Below are 21,327 nucleotides of genomic sequence, written 5' to 3'. Positions count from 1 at the left end.
TTATTTAACACTAAGCCTGGAAATAAAATGCTTTGGATGTGAGCAACATTATCTTGCTGTTCACTCGACCTCAGAAATTGTTCTGCTGAAGTCAGTAACGTTATGTGACATTTCACATGCACATATTTCTGTGTGCGAATGCACTAAGTGTTGTGAGTATCAGACTGTTATTTTGTTCTAACCTAACATACTGATAACTTTGTTTTAGCTGTTAAGCTAACGTTACACTGCAAGTTTGATGAGCCAACGTCTAGTGCCTTTTACTTCCAGGATTAAATAAATGTGTGAGTTGAATTAATTTACACTTTTCCTATCGTATTGAGTACTATCAAATGGTAACGTTAGCTAAGAATACTTGGAATGTTAATTTTAGCTGTTGTCTCATGGTAGCTCAGGAGTTATCAAATAAGTTGTTTTAGCTTGAAATATGGTCCAATGTCCCTCTAGGTTTTTATTGTCCATTAACTTTTCGGTTGTGGCTCATTCAGGAAGCAGTAAAATGTTAACGATCTGTCAGATTCCCTGCGTTTATACGACTTGCAACCTGTAGCACAGTGGTGCAAGATTTGAACTTCCCACCCTGAATGTGACGTCAGAGAAAAATGGCCGCTGTGTGAGTGCGGTGAATGACAGTCTTGATTTTGGCTGCACAAATGTACTTCTTAAAGGCTGTTGCACAACTACTACACCAAGGAGCATATGTAAACAGCAGTTCAGGTTAAATAGGCTTAAATTGTGTTTTACTTGAAATGACATTTTCAGTACTTAATAAATATTAAAATTGAATTATAAATTTACCAACACCTGCAGTTATACAATTTAGATTAAATATTCACTTTGATTATCTGAGGCACTGATGTTTGTTGTTGACATATGGCTCTCAATATTGAAGGAGAGCTGTACATAAAGATTTTTGGAAATAATTCAGTGTTTCACTGCATCAGCATGTTAAAAATTGCCAGTAAACTTCCTTTGGTGACTGAGAAGTCCATGTTTGATGTATCTCAAAAGTTGCTTTCCACCATTATATCTGCTTTCCATCTTGTGCAAAGTCACTTTTATTTTCACCTCCTAACCGAGATGTTCTTCTCTTTACTATGCTACAGACAGAACAAGGCAATAATTTTAATACATGTGCAGTCCATGCGTATTTACAATACATTATAATTATTCCTCAAAATCGTCGCAATCCATACAAAGTGCTTTGTTAAAATCCATTCCTAAATAACTATTTAACAACGTGGACAGTAAGTGTCCAGTATGGCAGCTGGTATTCAGTAACCACTGAAAAGCTACAGGTGCTTTTATAGATGTTTGTCAGACTAGTTGTCGGTCTGGTTTGATGGTTGAAACACCTCAGAGCTGCACTAGAGAGATTGTAATCAGGCCTTTAGAATAATGTCACTTGGCCCTCTGGCTAGTTTGTGTAGAGTTGATGGGGATCTTCCTCGACTGCATTGTCTTTTTCACAGGCTCTTTCTTCGAAGGATCTTTTGCATTGGCAGCGGGCTGGGTGGTCGTTTCTGCTCCAGAAAGCTTGGACTTTGTGGAGGGCAGCAGTGAATGCTTAGCTGCAGCAGACGCCTTAGAGGACTCTTTGTCTTTGGCTGTGATCACATTGGCTTCTGAGGCCACATTTTGGGCTTTCTGGCCCGCTCCTTCTTTAGCTGAATCTCCGCCACCATCCTCTGGATTTCCTTTAGCTTCTCCCGCCCCTGCTTTCCCACCATCCGATGACTTACGGGTCTCTTTGGGCCTCAGAGCGTTTTTGATGAAGGATAAACCTTTCTCCTCTGTCTTACTGCTCCTTTGAGGTCCCCTAGATGGTGGGGCTGCACTTGCAGATGAAACACCCACACTTGAGGATCGGAGGCTAGTCATGGAGGAGCTACTACTTGAGCTACGGCCCGCCTTGTTCTCCACAGCGCGGCCTGGCCTGCCCTCCGCTCTACTCGCAGCACTTGACCTGGAGGGAGGACCCCCAGGGTTAACCTTCCTGTCTGGGGCTGCACTGGCCTGTGAGGATTCCCGACTAGTGCTCCTGTCTGCTGCTCTAGTCCTTCCCGAGGCTGAGCTTTTCTCGCCTCCCCCTCTGGGAGATGTCCTCCTCTGAGCGTGTGAGCTTTGTAATCCTGGAGAACCGCTCTTTCTCTGCTGGGCAGAGTCAGGACGTAATGCCTCCGGAGTTTGGGACGACCCTTTCTTGGAGGGGGTTGCTGTTCTTGAGGAACCAGCCTTGCCAGTTTTCGGTGGTCCTTCGCTTTTCTCCTTGGGGTTTGATACAGATGCTGTGCTTTTAGCCTGCGTCCGAGACGGTAACTTGTCAACAGCTGGAGAGGCAGGAGACAGAGAGCTAGATGACGTTGAGGACGTGGCAGGACGCTTCTTGGGACTCCTTTCGCTCTCCAGCCCAGTCTTTGCTGAGGTCCTTTTAACACCAGCACTATCTGTAGACCCATTTCTTTGTTTCTGCTCCTTCGCAGCAGCCCCGTGTCGAGGACTGACATGCTCAGCAGCAGTGACTACATTATTGTTATCCCCAGTCTGGAGGGAGCTCTTCTGCTCCGCCTGTGCCACAGCCTTGGAATGAACCTGCTCTATCAGCCGCTTACTGCCTGAATTACTATCCAAAGCCGCAAGGCCAAACTTACCCCCTGGTTTAGGCGACCCAGGGAAATAGGAGGTTGACAGCGTGGTATCAGCCACCTCTCCTATCCTCTCCAGCGTTGGCGAGGAGGAGTGGGATTCCAGGGAGAAGCGTGAGGGAGAGTTGGAACGGAGCTGGAGCTTAGCGGAGTGGGACCAGGATGGTTTAGTGCCATTTTCACTGAGCGCAAGTGGGCTGGCAATGGAAGATCTTGAGGAGAATGTTTGTCTTTGCATGCCTCTTACTGCTGGCCGGCACGATAAGCCTGCAGGGTAGAGAGAAACTCATCAATAAAAGGTTGTTTAAAGTTCCCATCTACAAAAAAAAAATGTTTTTCTTCTTGTTCCTACAGTTTGATGTTCAAGCTGTATTGTGCGGAATGACAGTAGAAGGATGACTGAAAGTGGAAAGTTCCACTGTTCTCACTGAAAATCTGATTTTATAGGGCAGGCCTACAACCATGATTTATGGCATCACAACAAGTTTGGATGTCAATCCTGGTCCACTTTGCAACTTATACAAGTGATATAGTAACTTACTTATACGTACTTATAGTACATACACTGAGAATGGACTTTACAGTGAAGTAGGAAACACCTTGTGTCCAGCAAGAAAAATTGGCGACTTGATGTATTTTGAAAGGATTTTTGGAAATTAAGACTTTTTTTTGTGGAATAACACATCAACCACACTTTAATGATCTAAGCAGCCTATATGTCTGTATGCCTATATGAAAATATTCATATTTATCATCTTTGTAGCATTGAAAACAAGCAAGAAACTGTATGCATTTGGATGAGTCTCTCACCATCATCCTCGCTCCGTTCACCAGCAAACTCAGCCGACTCCGAGAGGGAGGCCAATGAGGTGCGTCTGGAGGAACCAGACGAGGCTTGGCTTGGTGGACGACTGCCCATTAGTCGGCTAATCCAGTGCTCACACAAAGAGGAACTGGTGGATCCTAAAGTCCCAGATAGACAGTGGTTGAATGTGTATAATAGATTTCATACAGAACATTTTAAGGTATATTATGCAGGATTTTCTTAAAAAAACAACAACATATAGACAACAAAAATAATGCCTCTCAATCATCAGTGCATGGCAGTGGCTGTATCTGTTATTTTGCAGAAGAGAACCTTTTATTCACTGCTTTGTTTTCACTAATGTTCTCCAGCTTACTCAACCACCACTGTTCTCTCTCTCTCATTGCCTCATTGCTGAGCATCTACCTTTGAATGGTAGTATACTTTTAAACATGTACATAACAGACTGTACGAGATTATGTCGGTAATATTTACCTCCCACAGAACTGTTGGCTGACCAAGATGGAATTGTGGCACGTCTTTGATAAAACAAGATGTAACCAGTCTGCTTGCAGACCTCGTCTTCAGATATAGGGTGAACATCGCTGTCATCAAAGCAATACCACTGTCCATCGATGGAGTTCTTACAGTGAGCTACAAGACACAACAAAATATATAAAAATCTGAGAGCTTGTATGGAAGGAAATCAGTTAATACAACAACCAGATTGTTGGCTATCAGTTGTTGGTTGTTGTTGCTGCTGCTTTGTTACCTGTGTAATGTCCTCCCTGCATGGTCCCATGATGGTTACACACTGCATAAAGGTCATAAAGGTAGTCCTCTGGGTCACGGCCCATCCCATAAGGCCGTCTCCATGGTGACCAGTGGGAGGGGAGACTCCAGCTGCTCTGGCTCCTCTTCACCATATGGGGTGCCATGTCCATGCCTGTGAGCGGGAACTTCACCATGTTCTGCATCTTCATTCGTCGATCCCCATCCTGAAATTTGACAGCAGGCTCCTCTTTAACCAGTTCTTAGACAGTAACACCTTACATTTATATTTATTCTGTCTACATCAGTACCTGTCTGAAGCGTTTCAGGTGAAGGATGAGGATGTCCGGCAGGGTCCACAGACTGAGCTTGATGCTGCCCTGCTGAAGCTGCTTACAGTGTGGACATCGCCACGCATCATCAGGAGCGAGCTGAAAAATGTATGTGACAAAAGAAAATCTGTTATTAAAGAGTAACTCTACTCCGGCTCACATTTACCTGTTAACCAGTTCGTGTGCTTTTTGGACAACTGGACAAACAAAACAAAACTATATCAATGAATGTTAGCATGCATAAAACAATTAACAAAAATCTTCTTTAATCCAAATATGTTTCAGTCAGTGATAGTCTCTGGACTACAGCAGCCTCCTGATCCTGACAAAAGTCCTTCTTTCACTCATAGCTGGACACTCTAGTGTTAACAGAAACAGATGATAACCACGACACTTGTTTTGGGGGGTATTTGTCGTGTCTTGTGCACAAGATGGCTTCTATGAACTTCTGGGACACGAGTGTGCCATGTTTCAGCCTACTTGTTCCTCTTTGGTGTAGAGTTGAAAGCACTGGGCAAGTGAGCAGGTCTGAGGCTGCAGATGCTGCTCCTTGACTTGACGCACACTTTCAGCATCTGGGATGTATTCATCTTCCGTTCTTTTGAACAGACTGTGGGCAGAACATGGCACAGGTCACAGAGGGATCTCATCGAACTTCAAAAGAACTTTAAGACATGAATTCATGCTCAAACGCACAGCTCTCAACGCAGACTTCTGAGCCGGAGGACACTTACTAGTCTTTCGTCTCTTTGTCCCATTCAACAACAATCTTGACATGAGGTGGTCCTCCGGGACCACAAGACTTGAATGCCCTGTTGAAAATTAGATAAAGAGACGCTAACATCAGAAGTTTAAACAGACTGGTACTCAGCTGTGCTGCTGGAGGGAATGTAAGAGGCTTTGGTCAATCATGCTCATGTCTGTTGGTCTTGTCCCTCCATTCAGACTTTTAAAAATCTGGCAAAAGATTTATTTATCTTGGACATAACCCTCACAAACTGAGCAAAAACATTTAACTTTCTAAAGATCTTGATGACAGCAAGCGAAAAGGCCATTACAAAACACTGGCTTCAGAAAAACTGTCCCACTACAGGCCTCTTTATTAAATACGACACCAATAAGAAAAATGGTGGGAAAAATAATGTGCTTATTTAGCGGATGAGACAGATAAACATTATATCATTTTGTTTTGAACTGGAGAAATTTGCCTTGATATACAGATCATCCCAGGACCTCATATTTGTTTGTTTTTGTTTTCTATTCTTTATTTATCTGTTTTTCCTCGCCATAGTTGAAATGTGAAAAATGCTCATAAGTTAATAGCAACAAAAAGAGAACCCCCACATTATATATTTAATTTCAGTCATTGTGCTGAGGCTCATATACAGAATTATAACAGTACAGACTGACTAGTAGCTACTCTAATTTAAGTTTATATTTTAGATTGCCAGCAGAAGCCACTACTATTAAAGACAGAGGATTTATCTGCAAAAAAATGAAATGTATAAATATACCATCTGAGAAGAAACAATGTCATCATGTTTGATGATTTTGATGGTGAGAATGTTTTTGAAATTTTACATCAGACTCTATTTAGTCTTTTTTTAGGTTGCAAAAGCTTTACAGTTGTAAGACCTTGATTTTTACATTGAAAATTTTTGAAAATGATTATTTAAGACTTAAACATAAAAAAAACTCACAGGTTAAGAGCACAGTAAAGACCTGAACACAAGTTATATTCACAGAGTTTTCACTCTCCGCTGTCAAAAAGGAAGCCTATTAAGCATGTCTGATTATCAAAAATTACAAAGCCAAAAGACTCCTGCACACTATCTTTGGCACTTGAAGAAGACACTTGTAGTGTGCGGGAGTGTTTTTGCTTTGTATTATTGATCTGTGTTCTTCTCCTACGCATCTGTCTACTCGCAGGTTTGCCAAAGCTTTGCTCTTTAATGATTATTAGAAAAAATTAAAAATACATCATACAGAGAGTTGTATAAAAAGTTACTAAAAATATCATTAAAACTCATCTTGATGCAATATTCACATATCTGCTCAAACTGCATCCAAACTGCTCGTTTTACACAAACGTCCTGCAGTTATTGTGTCATTGTTTGGGTTAAATGTACAGTTTATAAGTCATTTTTATACTGTTATTGTTATACTTTAAATATAATAAGAAATATCCATAAAATATATCACTTAGTCATCAGCTGTCAGTTTACTCAGTGATAGAAAATGGTCCTTTAAGAAAAAAGTTTGGGAACCACTGTTCTAGATAGTCTTTATGAAGTGAAATAAAATCTATCTATCTACACAATAGATGGAAATTTAAATTTAAAGTTCTGGCAAAACAAATAAGCACAATATTGAGTCAAACTAACTTAAATAAGGTTGAGGATTTACTTTGTGTTCTAAAGCAAATATCTTTTTTTTTTTTCTCACTTTCCTTATTTTAAAAAATCCATGCAACACCCACAGAGGTCAACACCTTCTGAGAAGAAAATCTATAAAACCAGACGAGCTATTATACATCTCAGGAGATATTTTAACATCAATACCACTAAAGAGTCGGCCTACATACCGGAGCTCTTCAATCAACTTCAAGTGGACTGAACACCCTGCAGGGTTTACATAATGACTGTTTAAGTGTGGTAACACTCCCCCCTGGTGGTGATGAGAGACATTACCTCTCCACAGAGGGATGGCAGAGCGGCTGCTCCTCCTGAGGCAAGAGATACGTGATCCCAACCACTCCTACCACACGCAGAGTGAAGGGCCCGACCTACAGACCATCACAGATAAGACGTTAAAACACACGGCACGTAAGTGTAATTAAAAGATAAATCAAAGGGTCTGTGTGGATGTAATGAGCACGTACCTGCACAAAGACTCCAGGGCGCAAAAGATGACGCATCTTCTCCAAGATCTCTTTCTGAAGTACATCCCATGTCACTGTGCGCTCCAAATACAGTATAAAAGGATTACCGAACCTGTAGAGAGTACAACAACAAAATAGTTTGACCTGCAGCAGGTTTAAAGAATTGGGATAATGATTTAAGGCAAGACACTACAGGTGAGCAGCATAAAATGTTTAATAGATTTCACCAAGAAACTTCCCCAGTTGATAATTTACATTAAGACAGTTACTTTTTGTATAACAAGTTTTCATAGATTTCATGTTTAAATTTGTAAACATGGTATTACAATGTATTATCTGATCAAATATGAGCTAATTTGCATTAAATAAAGCCAGGTTCAAAATTCTTGTTTCATTTTGACATATTAGATTTCTCTCTTCTTCTCTTCTCTCTTTTTATCAATATGTAAATATTGAAAATACTGTCATCAGCCATAAAAAAAGTATTTTTTCCCATGTTCTTAGGAATGAAATGTTTACATAAATCAGGTTATACATAATATGAACAAACCCCAAACAGCATCAGTCATCAGCATTTAGAAACTGACAGATGCTAATTTGCATATGTTGGACAGAGTTAGCATAATTAGCATAACAATCAATATGGACAATATTTCAGCCACTGTTTGGCCAATTTGGACAATATTGGAGTGTTTTGTGGGTTAGTGAGGACGCTGAATCAATTTCTGACATTTTAAAAAGTCCAAATGGCTCTTCAAGCCTGAAGTTGGTGGGCCGATTTTGATTTAGAAGCTTTAAAGGACAAATTACTTCTGTATTTGAAGTATTTGAAATAACTTTAACTTGTTATAAACTGTAGGATATGTATTAATAGAAATATCCACACTACACTCTGAGGTGACTCATAAGTTATCTGTCCAGTCCAGTTGATCATTGTCCTCTAAAACTTCTAAGTGGACAAATACATCAACAAAATCAGCCTACCAGGAATTGAAATATGTTCACTTCAGGTTTAAACAGCCATTTTGAATTTGCCAGTGTCATAAATTAATTCAGTATCCCTAATAACATCCAAAACCGCTCCAATATTGTCCAGATTGACCAAGCAGCTGCTGAAATATTGTCCATATAGGTGATTATGAATGTTAATGCTAATTCATTAAAACTGTCCAACATATGCAAGTTAGTATTCTGTATTTTCTAAATGTTGGTGACTTAAACTGTACTTGGTGGATTCAACATTTCCAGGTTCACAGTGGGTCTCTATTGGGTGGCAATCTATAAAAATCTTTAGAATATAAAAAGGAATAAAACTGGAAAGTTTGGTGTGTGTAAATGTTCCTGACACAACAGAGATTTCAGAGAAAATACTCATTCTGAGATAGTGGCTTTTAAAAATATAAATTCCATACATTTTTATTGATAACCTCTAGTTACAGACACAATATCTCATTAAATCCTAAGCAGTACCTTCAGTCATACATCTTACATTTACAGTCCGATATACTTCTGGCCATAAAGCTTTACAAGTGTTCAGTACCTGCGTCCTTGCTGTCCAGCGCAGGCTCTGTTACACACCAACAGGACGATCTTCTCAGCCTGCCCGCTGTTCTTGTTGGGACTCTGAGGTGGCGTTGTTGGCTCTTGTATTTGTGGGGATATCCTGTTATTATCTGTGCCATACTTCAGGTTGTTCTGGTTGAGATTTGCATGTGGGCTCCCTGTAATAAACACAAACACACAAGTTACAAACATGAAAAATTAAATCAGTGAAAATGACGCACTTGTAAGCTGCTTCAGAAATCAGTCCCACGTCAGTGCGTGTAGCAGTTCCGTAAATAAAGTGCTTCTCCAGTATTAGTCCATTTCTAATCTAATCTCCGCTCCTACTGGCATAATTACACAAAGAGCTAAACTAATTGGTGGGGAATAAACAGGATGTTGTACCGCCTCGCTTGGAGCGGATCTGCTCCGGTCTGAATAGCTCAGGTGTCTCAAAGGCAAAGATGGAGTCGCTCTCCTGGATGATCTCGAGGTCGTCGTCATCGTCGCAGAAGGAGCGATGAAAGCCGTCATAGTACATTTCAGTGAGGACGATCTGAGCAGAGATGGGGAGGAAAAGCAGGGTGTGGTTTGCATTTATGAAACATGAAATCTACCAGGTAGCAACAAAAGAGACTTTATATTCTGAAATACAGTCTGTAACTATAGATATCTATAAAGCACTGATAGTAAAATCAATCAATAATGATGACAGTTTATTGTTGCACACATTATAACACTTAATATGCAAATAAATGATCAACCTTTGAGAAATCATTACACATAGGATGGACCAGACATTTGTAAGACATTGTTAATAATTAGTTTGTAAACTGTCTGTAAACATGGCTACAACTGATGATTATAAGAACTTATGTAAGTAACTGACATATGTCACATTACGTCACGTCACGTCAAGTAATATAACGTTACATAACGTAGTGTATGTAAGTTACATAAGGTATTATTATAATAACTAATAGATTACATTAGTGGGTGACAGTTATTAATTTACAACTGATGATTTACACCTTGTGCACATGATTTACATTAGTTACATGACATTACACAAACTTGTCTTACATTATGATCTGTGAAGTTGCGTTACATGTACTTTTGTTACACAAACTTATGTAATGTGAACTAAAGTAATTAACATACTTATTTTAATCCAAACATTATTTGGGTGACCATGATAAAATTGCAACTGACGATTATAATACCTTATGCATGTAATTTACATAAAGTACATTACATGAACTTATACTGCGTTAACTTGCATTACGTGAATTTATGTTTCGTAAAATTATTTGAACTTACATAATTAACTCATTTTTACTTAACACTCATTTTAACTCAAAGCATTTTGTTTCCTAAACCCACACAAGTAGTTGCGCCTGTATTTTGAAAGTCTACCTGGATGCTGCATATTTATTATTGCTAACTTGACTGTGCATGTGCAAAGCTGATGCTACAGTGTAGGGCCTCTGACCAAGCTGCCGTGTTTTATGACACGTCAGTGAGAACATGTCGTCCATAAACATTATCTGGCTGGTTATTGTAAAGTTCCAACTGATGATTATAATACTAAATGGTTAATAAATATTGTGTGGTGCATCTGTAAAGTTTAATTAACTATCAATTTACCATTTGTTAATGATGAGTATTAGTATTATTATTAGTATTAGTTTTGCAAAGTGTTACCCTGAACTATCTGACATACAGTATGTTTAATCCTCTTATGTTCGATACATTAACGGACTGAAAAAGGGAAGTCTCTAATGAGACAGCACCTGTTGGGCAGGGATTTTGGTCTCTTGGGCCACAGCTTGTCTCAGTCTGGACACGGTGCCAGAGAGAGGCACGGCCACCCCGACTCTCATACAGTGGGAGCACTTTCCTTGGTACACCACTGTCACATACAGCGGCCTGCAACACAGAACAGACTGAAATTAATTGGCTGTTTCATAACCACGGCCGGACTGATGTTTCAAAGACAGACAGCATCTTCTAATTTTAGCTTTCTCCTGTCAGATCTTTCATGGTGTTTGTCTTGGCTGGGTTTGACACTCTTTTGAATGCCGGGTTCAGACTGGATGTCGTTGCATTTTTGGATACAGGGACTTTTTTTTAGTCCGATAGATATTGTCTTACTCATAGACTGGATGCAGAGTCACCTTACCGTGTGTGAGGTACCGGGATTGGCAGTGAGATGCAGAGGAAAGGATCAAAGGTGTTGCTCTGTTTCTGGCAGTGAGGGCAAGTCAGGGAGGACCTGCACAGAGTCATGACGAGAATAATAACATGCAGCTGGAACAGTGTGTCATTTTAAAGGAACAGTTCAAGGTGTTGGGAAATATTCTTATTTACTTTCTTTCAGCAAGTTAACCGAGAAGATTGATACCACTATTATGTGGTTACACTCATAGCCAGCCAGCTCTATACACAATTGCGTAAGGCCCCAAAATCCCTTTTTTTTTAATAAAGAAAGTTGCTGGGAGATTTATGTTTTCACTCACGACTTATGATGTAAAGACTAAAAATTCAAGTTACAATAATACCACAATAAAAAGTCTATGTATAAGACTAAAAAACAGTTTTAGTTTCTATTCATTCTTCTTTCATTTTAACTGCTTCTGTGTTCCTTTTTTAATAAAATAAAAGTAGCATGTGAAAAAATTTGCATGAATTGTCTTAAGCAATTAATTTTTGATATAGATTCCACATATTGTTATGCCACTAATCACTGTGTGCATAAATATCTTATATTATTGGTACCTCACTTTAAACATGAGTGTCATATATTAGTGTAATGAAAAAACTAGAGAAGATCAAGGTCAAAATAGACACATTTGATGAAAAATTTATATCCCTGACATCCTTTTGTCAACATCATCACTTGTTATTATCTAGTGATTCAAGTTGTGCACAATATGTCACGTGATGAGACTTTTTTTCCACTAAGAGGGTTGTCAGATACGGTAAAATGTCTGGAGAAAGCTCATAAGGGAACCTTAAATTTAACACAAATTGTGTGTTATGTGCTCAGCTGAGAGCTTTCCAGACAGCTGCCCTTGACAAAGAAGTGTGGATTTACTCTGTTCTTTATTGATTTTCTATTAGTTAATATTAATGTGAGCTGGTAGTAAAATGGTATTTGGTATGAGCGGATTATATATTATATACCAGCAATTAAATATTTCACCTGTATTGTGCCTGAAACAACTCCTGTACAAAAGAGCCTGGTGCTGGTAGTGGAGATCCTTCAGGGGCATTTTCATCTTCTACTGGAGGCTGAAAAACAAGACGAGCAGTTGTTTGGCAAACAAGTACAATATAATGAAAGTTACATAACAGCAGCAATCACCAGTTGAACAGTTTATAGTGTTGCAACATTCAGTTTAATACGACACTGATCTGCTGGGAAACACAAAGAGTCAAAAGATAAAAACACTGTTCACATTTTACCGGTCTACAGCTGACTGTAGAGTACTCTGTGCTGTAAATCTAACGTCTAACTGTGTACTTAGACGCCGTTTACCTTCCTCGGAGGTCTGATGTCAGGGTGGACGATATTATTGAGGTCTTCGTGAACTCTGTCCAGCAGCCAGAGGAGGAATTCCTGGGCGTCGTGCTGGGAATTACCCTTGAACTGAAGGGCACTCTTTGACACCACGTTCTGTAGGACAAACAAATTGCGGTTTAAGTGGACTGCTCCTAAAACAGAAATGATTCTGTAATGCACAGAGGAGCAATTCTTTTCTTTTTCAACACCATTGCTTCTTCATAAAATATTCAGTGTGTTTGACCAGGATGATGATCAGCACAATCCTAAAGGTCAGCAGAGGTGCACGGAGGGTGATGGTGAGACGCAGGCGTGGAGAAGCTTTTTAAAAACCAGGACACAGGCTGGAAATCGACAGCTTAACCTCACTGACGATCAGCTATTGGAGATGACAACAGTGTGTACTCTACAGAGCCAGAGCTGGCAGCTACAAAGTCACCTCTGCTGGATATCAAATGTCACGCAAGGTCAAAGATATGAGGGAACTGTGCGCCTGGCCAGCCTGTCTCATGGGACTTTCCTCCTCATTTTGAAGGCATTACCACGGCAGCGTCAGCAGTTCATACGAGGCTGGCCTTCCTTCTGTGGCCACAGAGGCTGTCTTTAAGTAAAGGCCTGTTGATGGAAGGAGACCTCAGTAGACTTCTCTTATTCTGAGACCAGTGCAAGGTGAAAACAACTTGAGGATTTAGACAGCGAGAATAAAAATACTGATACAATATTAATGATGCGTTGTTTTAAACAGCTGTATTTCTTAAAAACAGCACACCTTGACAGCTGTACTGTGCCCTGTGAATTGCAATGCTGTATGTACCTCTCATGGTTCTGGTGAATAAAGGGAAGTGTCCAAAAATGATCATGCTCATGCTCTGTCTAATAGTAATCAATGTGAGTGTTTTGACAGAATATTGATAAATGTACCAGTAGTGTCTATGAACTCTAATGGAGATGAATTATTTAAAAGAGCAGGGTGAGCTAAACAACATTTTATATTTTATAATTCTGGCAACTTTTATGTTATTACACATATATTATTGTCAATAGGTTCAATATTTCACACTATTATTTTGCAATGAATTCAAACTTAATGTGCACAGTTTAATGTTTTGTTACGTTGTCACACTGTCTTACCAGTAAAGACTGGACTCTGTAAATAAGAAGACACTCAGGTCCTCTTACGTTCTAAGTTAATAAGGCAGGGTGTTTTCATGGGATCATTTTTCAGGGGTTGATCTGAGGATTAGTTGATTCACTTTTCAAATCTGTAGAAGCCGGTATTTGAGCACTTACTTTTTTCCTTTAAGACTATTAAGCAGTCATGAAAATGTAAATGTTTTACAGTTAATACACTTCATTAGTGGTGCACGACATCATCTCGTTCAGCATAGAATTGTTACAATTTTTCGCTAAAAAAAATTCAGATCATGATAATGGCAATATTACAACTTGCTGTCAGAATGACGTCACACTGTTACACACAGCACAAACAACCGTGGCTGAAATCTAAAGTAACATCACTGCCAGCATCACAGTGGAGGAGGAGTTAGTTCAAAAAAGGGGAGGGACTTCAGGATTGTGGAAGCGGTTTGGTTACAAAGAAGCACAAAAAGACTGTAACAAGCCAAGTACGAGGAGAGCTCAACAGCTATTTTGAGTGTTCCCCCAAAAATATTTACCAGTATTTTGTCACGTCATCAAGAATATTGTTACTGCAGAAATACCCTATTATGATATTACTTTAGGGCCACATCAGCCAAACCTACACTTTACTGTATAAACTACCACAGCAGGGATATTTAAATTCACACACCTGTCAAAGGATAAAATGTCACATATTCAAGTAAAGGAAATCATTACAACAACGAAACCACCCGACACGTCTGTCATTAGGTGCTTCAAACAGCGAGTAGAAACAGTGGACATCTTAAAACATGGGGGGACACGGGCCGATCTTCTGCTTCAGAAGATTTCTTTTCTGAAATGCAACCCAGTTGAGTGTAAAGGACCTGACATTTATTCATCAGAGTTCCAGGGCTCACTCATGTCGCTTAAAGAAATTGTGATCTGAGATACATAAGACGCTTATACACAATACACGCCTGTGACATTATAAGTTAATTATTGCTGATAGAATCCCCAAGAAAAGAAACAGAAGCAAATGGCACATGACTACAATAAATCTTTTGAGATATTACAAAAAGGCATTAGAGGAAGTTACTACTCTATGCCCTTATAAATAAGGAATGAAACTCTTGAATACAGATGGGCGATACAGCTTATATTTTTAGGCTATGCTGTGGTATAAACTATATATCATGATTTACACATTTTCTTTAAAATAGCGTGCAGGTTAATCAGCAATAGTTTGGGAAGAAATTGATTATTCCTTGAATTACTTGAAGTTTATATCGCTGCAATACAGAGGACCAACATAATCTGTATAAAAAAAAAAAGTCCAATAATTTTATCACCCACTGACATAATTTACTTTGTGTTGTTTACAGACTGACACCATTTGTTGGATTTGTTTTACCATCAATCACTCTGTCAAATTAAGTATCACTTTTCACAAATGGCGAATGTCTCCTGTAATCACTTATGAGAGCTCGTGTGTAGATCGCGCTCCCGGGCAGTTTGGATGGCGTACAACAACAAACCAATTGCTTCTGAGAGTAAAGTGGACTGTGAGACGCAGTGGATAATTCCCCCGTGTTGTTATTATTACGGATGTCTTCCTAATGATCTTTAAGTGCTCTCAGTTCAGGCTCAGATTGTGGTCTGAGGAAAGAGGCACGAAGCCGTCACACGCTGAGCCGTAATGTACGCCAACCACAAAAGTAGCATGTATCGCTCAACTTCAATTAGCCTTTAAAGAGACACTTTGAGTACTTTCAATCCATTCATATGTTTGATTTTTTGTGATATTAGAGGAAGAAAAGATGAGTAACATTTCTACTGTATGAACTCCCGAACATTTAAGGAATGATGCTATTAAAAGGGAACCACAATTAGCTTATGGATATATTGACAGGCCTCTTAGTATATCATAAATTAGATACTAAATTTGACAAATATTCTTTATCAAAGTGCCTGATAGTGTGAGTTTGCACTTCATTTCCCTACTGAGTTAAACATATTCAAGGCCTCTCACTCTGAAGAGAATAATCTATATCCAATCAGACAGTTTGTACCCTGGCTGGCAACCAAGGTAGAAAAAAAAATGGACAGAAATAGTAACACTGTCAAGAATAAGCTACGTGTCGTACGTCCCTGTTCAATTTAGTCCCTCGCTATTATGTATTTTGAGCTGCTGAAAGAAGAAAATAGATTTTCAGACAGAAGAAAAGACACACACAAAATAAAGCATCCCTGCTGTGATCACGACAGGAAAATGTTTCAGAGCTGGGATAAAGGTTTATGAGGTGAAGCAATGAAAAGGCCGACGAGGTGTGGGATGACGATAAAGCAGTTCAGAAGAAATTTGGAAGTTTTATTACAGCTCAGACCTAAGACTCAGCTGACCAGCTAAAAACAGTCTTTTAAAGAAACGAACGTTAGTCCTGAAACACCTTTTCTGTTTCATTAAGGCCGATTGTGAGCACAAATATTACATAAACTGTATTCACAACCATGAGCCATGATGGCTTTTTGATAAAAGACAGAAACGACCTTGTTTCGTTATATAAAATATGAAATAAAATAACGATATTTGTATTAGAAACTAAACGCTGATGCAGTATGACAGATACTGCTCCAAAGACTTGTTGACAAGAAAAGTAGTCATTCAAAGCCCGTAAATAAACGCTGCCTCTGACCCTGTCTGATAAATGAAGGTATTTCATAATAATCATAATAATAGACTCATGGCTGTTGTGGTTGTACACTATGATTATCTAATCATGGCTATGATGATGGTATGATTTTCTGTGATTATTGTATTTGTCTTATTTGTCTGCTGCACACACAAAGTTTTTTTGAATTGAATTGATATTTTTAGACCCATTAGAGAGACTAAAGTACCTGCATTTGGTTTTATAGATGTCAGTATTGACAGAACACAGAAAAAGTAGGATTGTGCAGCACAGTTTAGTGAGGTGCTAATGGCCCCACTTGTTATGTATTATCCTTAATGGAACACAAACTGGGGCTTTCTCTTCTTTTATGAATTAAACTAAAAGAGACCATTCACTCCAAAGTCACATACACTTTTCTTGGCTTGTAGAGCTCAAACTGTGAAAAGCTCATCAGCAGTATCAGCAGTGTCTCTTTACAAAACATCTTGACCCGACTGCTCAAGACAATCCACAGACCTTGTTCTGAGCAGTTTCACGTAGGAACTGTTAGTTTCACAGAACTACACCCACTCTGCGTATCGCCACATGAAAGGAAGCGACAGCGTGGGATTTAAACATTAATGGTGTCCTCCTCAGCTGAGCTGTAGCCTCTCGCCCATGAATAGATGCACACTTCCTTGTGCACGATTGGTGGGTGCAGTTCGGTACAAAGAAAGTAGTTCCTACAAAAGGTCTGTGGATTATCTTGGGTAACAAGTTCAGGATTTCGGGAAAGGGACATTGCTGTGTTTTTCAGATGTATTTTTTGATGCTTTAAACACCACAAGCTGAGCACCATCTAGTTCTATTATATTAGAGAGAGGGCAGACATCTCTACAGATGACATCTCTATATATCTATGTAACTCTTGATTACTCAGATGGATAAATAACACTATAGGTAAGAGGGAAAATGTGCTCTGTAGCAAAACACAAAAATCAATACATCCTCACCTGACATGAGGTGAGGATGTTACAAGTTCCTCTGTGATTGTTAAAATAGATCGGGGTTACTGAACGTATCTGGAAACTTTATTTTAATCGGGTAAGTGGATCTATTTTAGGTCAATATGCACTAAAACATGGGTTCTCAAATTTTTTCATATCGAGAACCCCTCACAATAAATGCACATTAAGATCACAGCCCCCCAATTTGATTTTTGCCTTGGGAAATCCCCTCTGACAATAAAGTTTTCATAGTCAGTAAATTATCAGGCAATAAGCTGACCAGATTTCTGGGCACTAAGAGGGTCAGTTCCACTTTCATGTATTTTGACCATGGTAACTGTTGTAATGTCATTAACTAGGAAAATTGGCTGCTACTATGTAACTTAATAAACCGTATCAGAGAAGAAAAATAATAAATTAGCAGGCTCTGTCATCATATCTTGACCTTCCCTCCACAATCTCCTTCACTGTATCACTCTACTTGAACTGAGAAGACGTTTGTGGTGATGTTTTGAGGCGAGTTTTGCACAGCAGTTCTCTCTAAAACCTAGCAGGAGCACGAAGTTAGTGGAAGAAGAGTCACTCTGTTGGCCAAAACAACTAAGACACATCAACCTGTAGCGTCTGCTGCCTCATCATTTTTGCCACGTAAAATGTTATTTCACTTTGCGGTCAGTTTTTACGCGCTGGGACATTTCCAGGAACAAACTAGGATCACTACTAGGGGTGTAAGAAAATACTGATACATTTGAGCATTGTGATATTATGTTTTGTGATATTGTATCAATTCTCAAATCACTGTATTATGATACACGCAAAGATTTATGGCAGTATTTCATTTTGTGTTGCATTTAAATCCCCGACCGCTAGACAGCAGTGTTGTTCCCTCTCTTCACTGTTCTGATTGTATTAAAAAGTAAACTGATCGCATCAAAAAGTAAACTTTTTAAACTCAAGTTTAATATACATATTGTGCTGTATCAGTGGTTCTCAACCTTTTTTCCTAGGAGCAGACATTTGTAAGAATTGTGGTTAAAATCACGTGTGCAATTCAATGCAACTCAAGCGGACAAAGTCTTGGGAACACCATCTTTAAGTGTGGCCTGGTTCCCAGGTTGGGAACCAAGGCTTTATATTTATGTTGCTTCATTTTTTACAATGCTGCTAGTTTGCACAGTTATTGTATTGTATATTGGACATTGTATATAACATGTATTTTTGATGACTTTATACAGCAATTGTACATAGTGTTCCTCAGTCACTTATTTAGGTTATTTCTCTTATCTTTGTTTACGTCTACTTTTATAATTATGTTTCATTGGTCAGTGGCATTCAGAGAGGAAGGTAGACAAAGAATTTCATTGTGTGGGGAAACTTGTTTTTAACTGTGCATAACAACTTTGACTTGATTTGACAGTTTTCCTAAAATTAGATTAAAAATATAGAAAATATCACCATTCACAGCCCTAAAAATTACAATCAATTAAAACTGCCAACTCTCTGTCTCAACAATTTCTCTCCTTGATGTTTGAACTAAAATATGCTGCTTTTCCTGAGGACCCCCTAACTCCTGTTGGTCTCCTGACTCCAGCTGGAAACCCACACTCACAAGCCAGTCCCTCATATCCACACTGGCACATTGTGTCTTTCTGGGAACAGTCCTGCATGACGCACAGCCTACCTTGAAGTCTCTGCTGTGCTGAGGTGTGTACTCAAAGGTCCAGAGAGCCCGGACCAGCCCGGACAGCTGCTCGGTCACCTCTCCCGCCTCCTGCTGCTGCTGCTGGCTGCCCTTCTTCTGCAGCAGGACCCCGTTGGACTTGCTGGCCTTGTCGTTGTTGCCGCCGCCGGTCGTCTCCCCGATTCTGAACTGCTCCAGAGCCAGGTACTCGGCGAACAGCTCCGTGTTGCTCAGGCACTGCAGGATAGCGTTCATGAAGCAGGTGTTGCCGTGGTTCTTGAGTCCGGCGACGCCTGGCACCTTGTCCCCGAAGGGAAACCCCCCGCAGTCGCTGTCGTCGGACGGGAGCGACCCTCCGGTGGTGGTCGGCAGCAAAGTTGCGTCGTCCTTCTCGTCCTCGGCGGCCTGCTCGTCGGTGCCGAAATGAGACAGAGTCGACAGAGTCCGGAGAACTCTGTTCATAAAGCTCCCCACGGAGCGGACCGAGCTCCTCCTGAAGAGTTTTTTACTGAAGGATTTCTTCTCCTTGTTACTGACAACTTTCGACATGGTGGCGGTGTTGGCTTCCCCCCGCTTTTTACGCCTTAAATCCAAAAAAAAGAGGGCTCCCTTTAGTTCAGAGCATCGCCTCGTCCCCAATGCACGGACAGCTCCTCCACTTCTACACAAGGCCCGAGCATCTTTCACAGAAACATAAAGGCCTGGCAGTTCTGGGGATCATATGGAGACAGTAGAAATCAGCCTACTTGCAATACTGCGTCGGATTGCGTAAACAGCCTCCACGGAGAGCCTGTATCATGACCGCTCGGGGTAGTCCCGCACCAGCACGCAGCCATCACCATCTCTATCGGTCTGTCCGGTGACACAACATCACCTGTGTCAAGCTCTGCACGCAAAAACAAGCCGCTGTGTGGTTCAGTATCAGTGGACACAATGTCTGCCAGACATAAACATCAAATCCACCTCTCACAACCGGGCTGCTGAGCGGAATCCCTCATCATTTATTCAAGAAACCGCAGCTCCACCCTATTAAAGGTATTTCTTCTCCACCTCGGGTCATCACATCCACGGTGATGGAGATAACTGACGGGTCGGTGATGTTTGTTTTCCCTAAATCGCCTCCACGGGAGCTCCGCCAAACTGAGGAGGAGGAACACCCCGACCGGAGCGGCGCAGCCCGCCGCTCCCTCGCGTTTTTTGGCCGCCGCGGAGCATCTCTCCTCCTTCCTCCAGATGTGAAAAGGTCCACGCCTCGGTGTCCCCGTCCGAAAAAGTTTTCTGTTTTTTTCCCCGATACTTGTCTCACTCACTCTTCGTGCGCCTTAATTCCTCCTCCTCCTCCTCCGGATGGGATTCATCACGGCGAGGCCGCTCCTGCCGTCTCCTCCATCATCATCTGTAGGCACCGATAGATACTGCAGGCAGGGCGGTAACGGCTGACGTCAGGGCCAAACACTGGTCCATGTTGGAGGAGAGCAGGTACAGCGGCATGTGATGCTGCTGCTGCTGCCTGATGATGATGATGATGAGGAGGAGGATAATCTGGACAGACAGCATGGACACTGACGAGCACCAGTCCAGTGCCAATGGCAATAAATTATCACATCATTTACAGAAAACCAAAACACTGTAGTGGGCTAATTCTCTCTAATTTAGGGGATCTACAAAGTCCAAGGGGGACAAAGTTTACCAAATTTTAGTTCCTACAAGACTATTTATGGCTAAATTTCTTGTCGGTCATTATAAATTGCTTCACTTGAAATACGAGCTTATGACCAGTGTCAAATTAGGGACGTGATTAGCGATGAATAATAAATATTGGGACCGATAAATTATCAGCTACAGCCGTTTATATCAGTATCAGCATAATTAGCCAATAAATAACTTCAAATTTAAAATTATTTGTTGTTATAATAATTTAAAAACAATTTAATATCAAGCCAGAGGACAACAGATGAAAATTAGTCTTTTGGCTGACACTGGGACATTTACAGCGATGTTGATCAACATGCACTGTCTCTGAGAGACAATTAACTTTCCACCAGTGTTTAACCTAAACATTAATGTTTTCTTCTTGGTAATTTAAACATTTCATCTCTTGACCTGTATCTAACAATTTTTTTTTATTATGAATTAATATGCTGATTATTTTATTAATTGATTATTCAGTGTATAATGTGTCAAAATGTCTAATAGTGTAAAATCCAAAGACATTAACTGTAATATTTGTAAAAGGAGGTTGCTCATAAACAGTGGGATTCTCAGTGGAGTGCTAAAAACAAAATCTATTGAGTATTTTTCCAAAAAACTGAAGAGGTATCACAT

At 40.1% G+C, this 21,327-nt stretch overlaps 1 protein-coding gene across 1 annotated transcript; it reads right to left on the bottom strand.

Moving 5' to 3' along the window:
• Positions 1-562: 562 nt before the first annotated feature.
• Positions 563-20,728, bottom strand: LOC146311906 (ubiquitin carboxyl-terminal hydrolase 31-like). The gene is made up of 16 exons (XM_084741371.1): positions 19,003-20,728; positions 12,518-12,655; positions 12,182-12,270; positions 11,159-11,251; positions 10,770-10,905; positions 9,382-9,532; positions 8,975-9,155; positions 7,435-7,546; positions 7,244-7,338; positions 5,288-5,365; positions 5,034-5,163; positions 4,533-4,652; positions 4,223-4,448; positions 3,946-4,104; positions 3,456-3,608; positions 563-2,912 (listed from the first exon to the last, which is right to left on the bottom strand). Exons 1-16 carry the CDS (start codon positions 19,549-19,551, stop codon positions 1,402-1,404), a joined length of 3,921 nt encoding a protein of 1,306 aa, XP_084597497.1. The 5' UTR covers positions 19,552-20,728; the 3' UTR covers positions 563-1,401.
• Positions 20,729-21,327: the final 599 nt, after the last annotated feature.

This window comes from Lutjanus erythropterus, chromosome 17, assembly GCF_056507025.1.
Source record: "Lutjanus erythropterus isolate fLutEry1 chromosome 17, fLutEry1.hap2, whole genome shotgun sequence".
Taxonomy (NCBI): Eukaryota; Metazoa; Chordata; class Actinopteri; order Lutjaniformes; family Lutjanidae; genus Lutjanus; species Lutjanus erythropterus.
This window is presented reverse-complemented; position numbering and strand designations above follow the sequence as displayed.

What these genes read in the sequence shown, in the direction of transcription:
- LOC146311906 (XM_084741371.1), bottom strand. Translation starts at nt 19,551, where the DNA reads ATGTCGAAAGTTGTCAGTAACAAGGAGAAGAAATCCTTCAGTAAAAAA. An exon ending in GACAAAGAGACGAAAGACTA is followed by an intron (nt 5,164 to 5,287) that starts GTAAGTGTCCTC and finishes TTCTGCCCACAG; the next exon opens with TCTGTTCAAAAGAACGGAAG. An exon ending in TCTACACCAAAGAGGAACAA is followed by an intron (nt 4,653 to 5,033) that starts GTAGGCTGAAAC and finishes TACATTTTTCAG; the next exon opens with CTCGCTCCTGATGATGCGTG.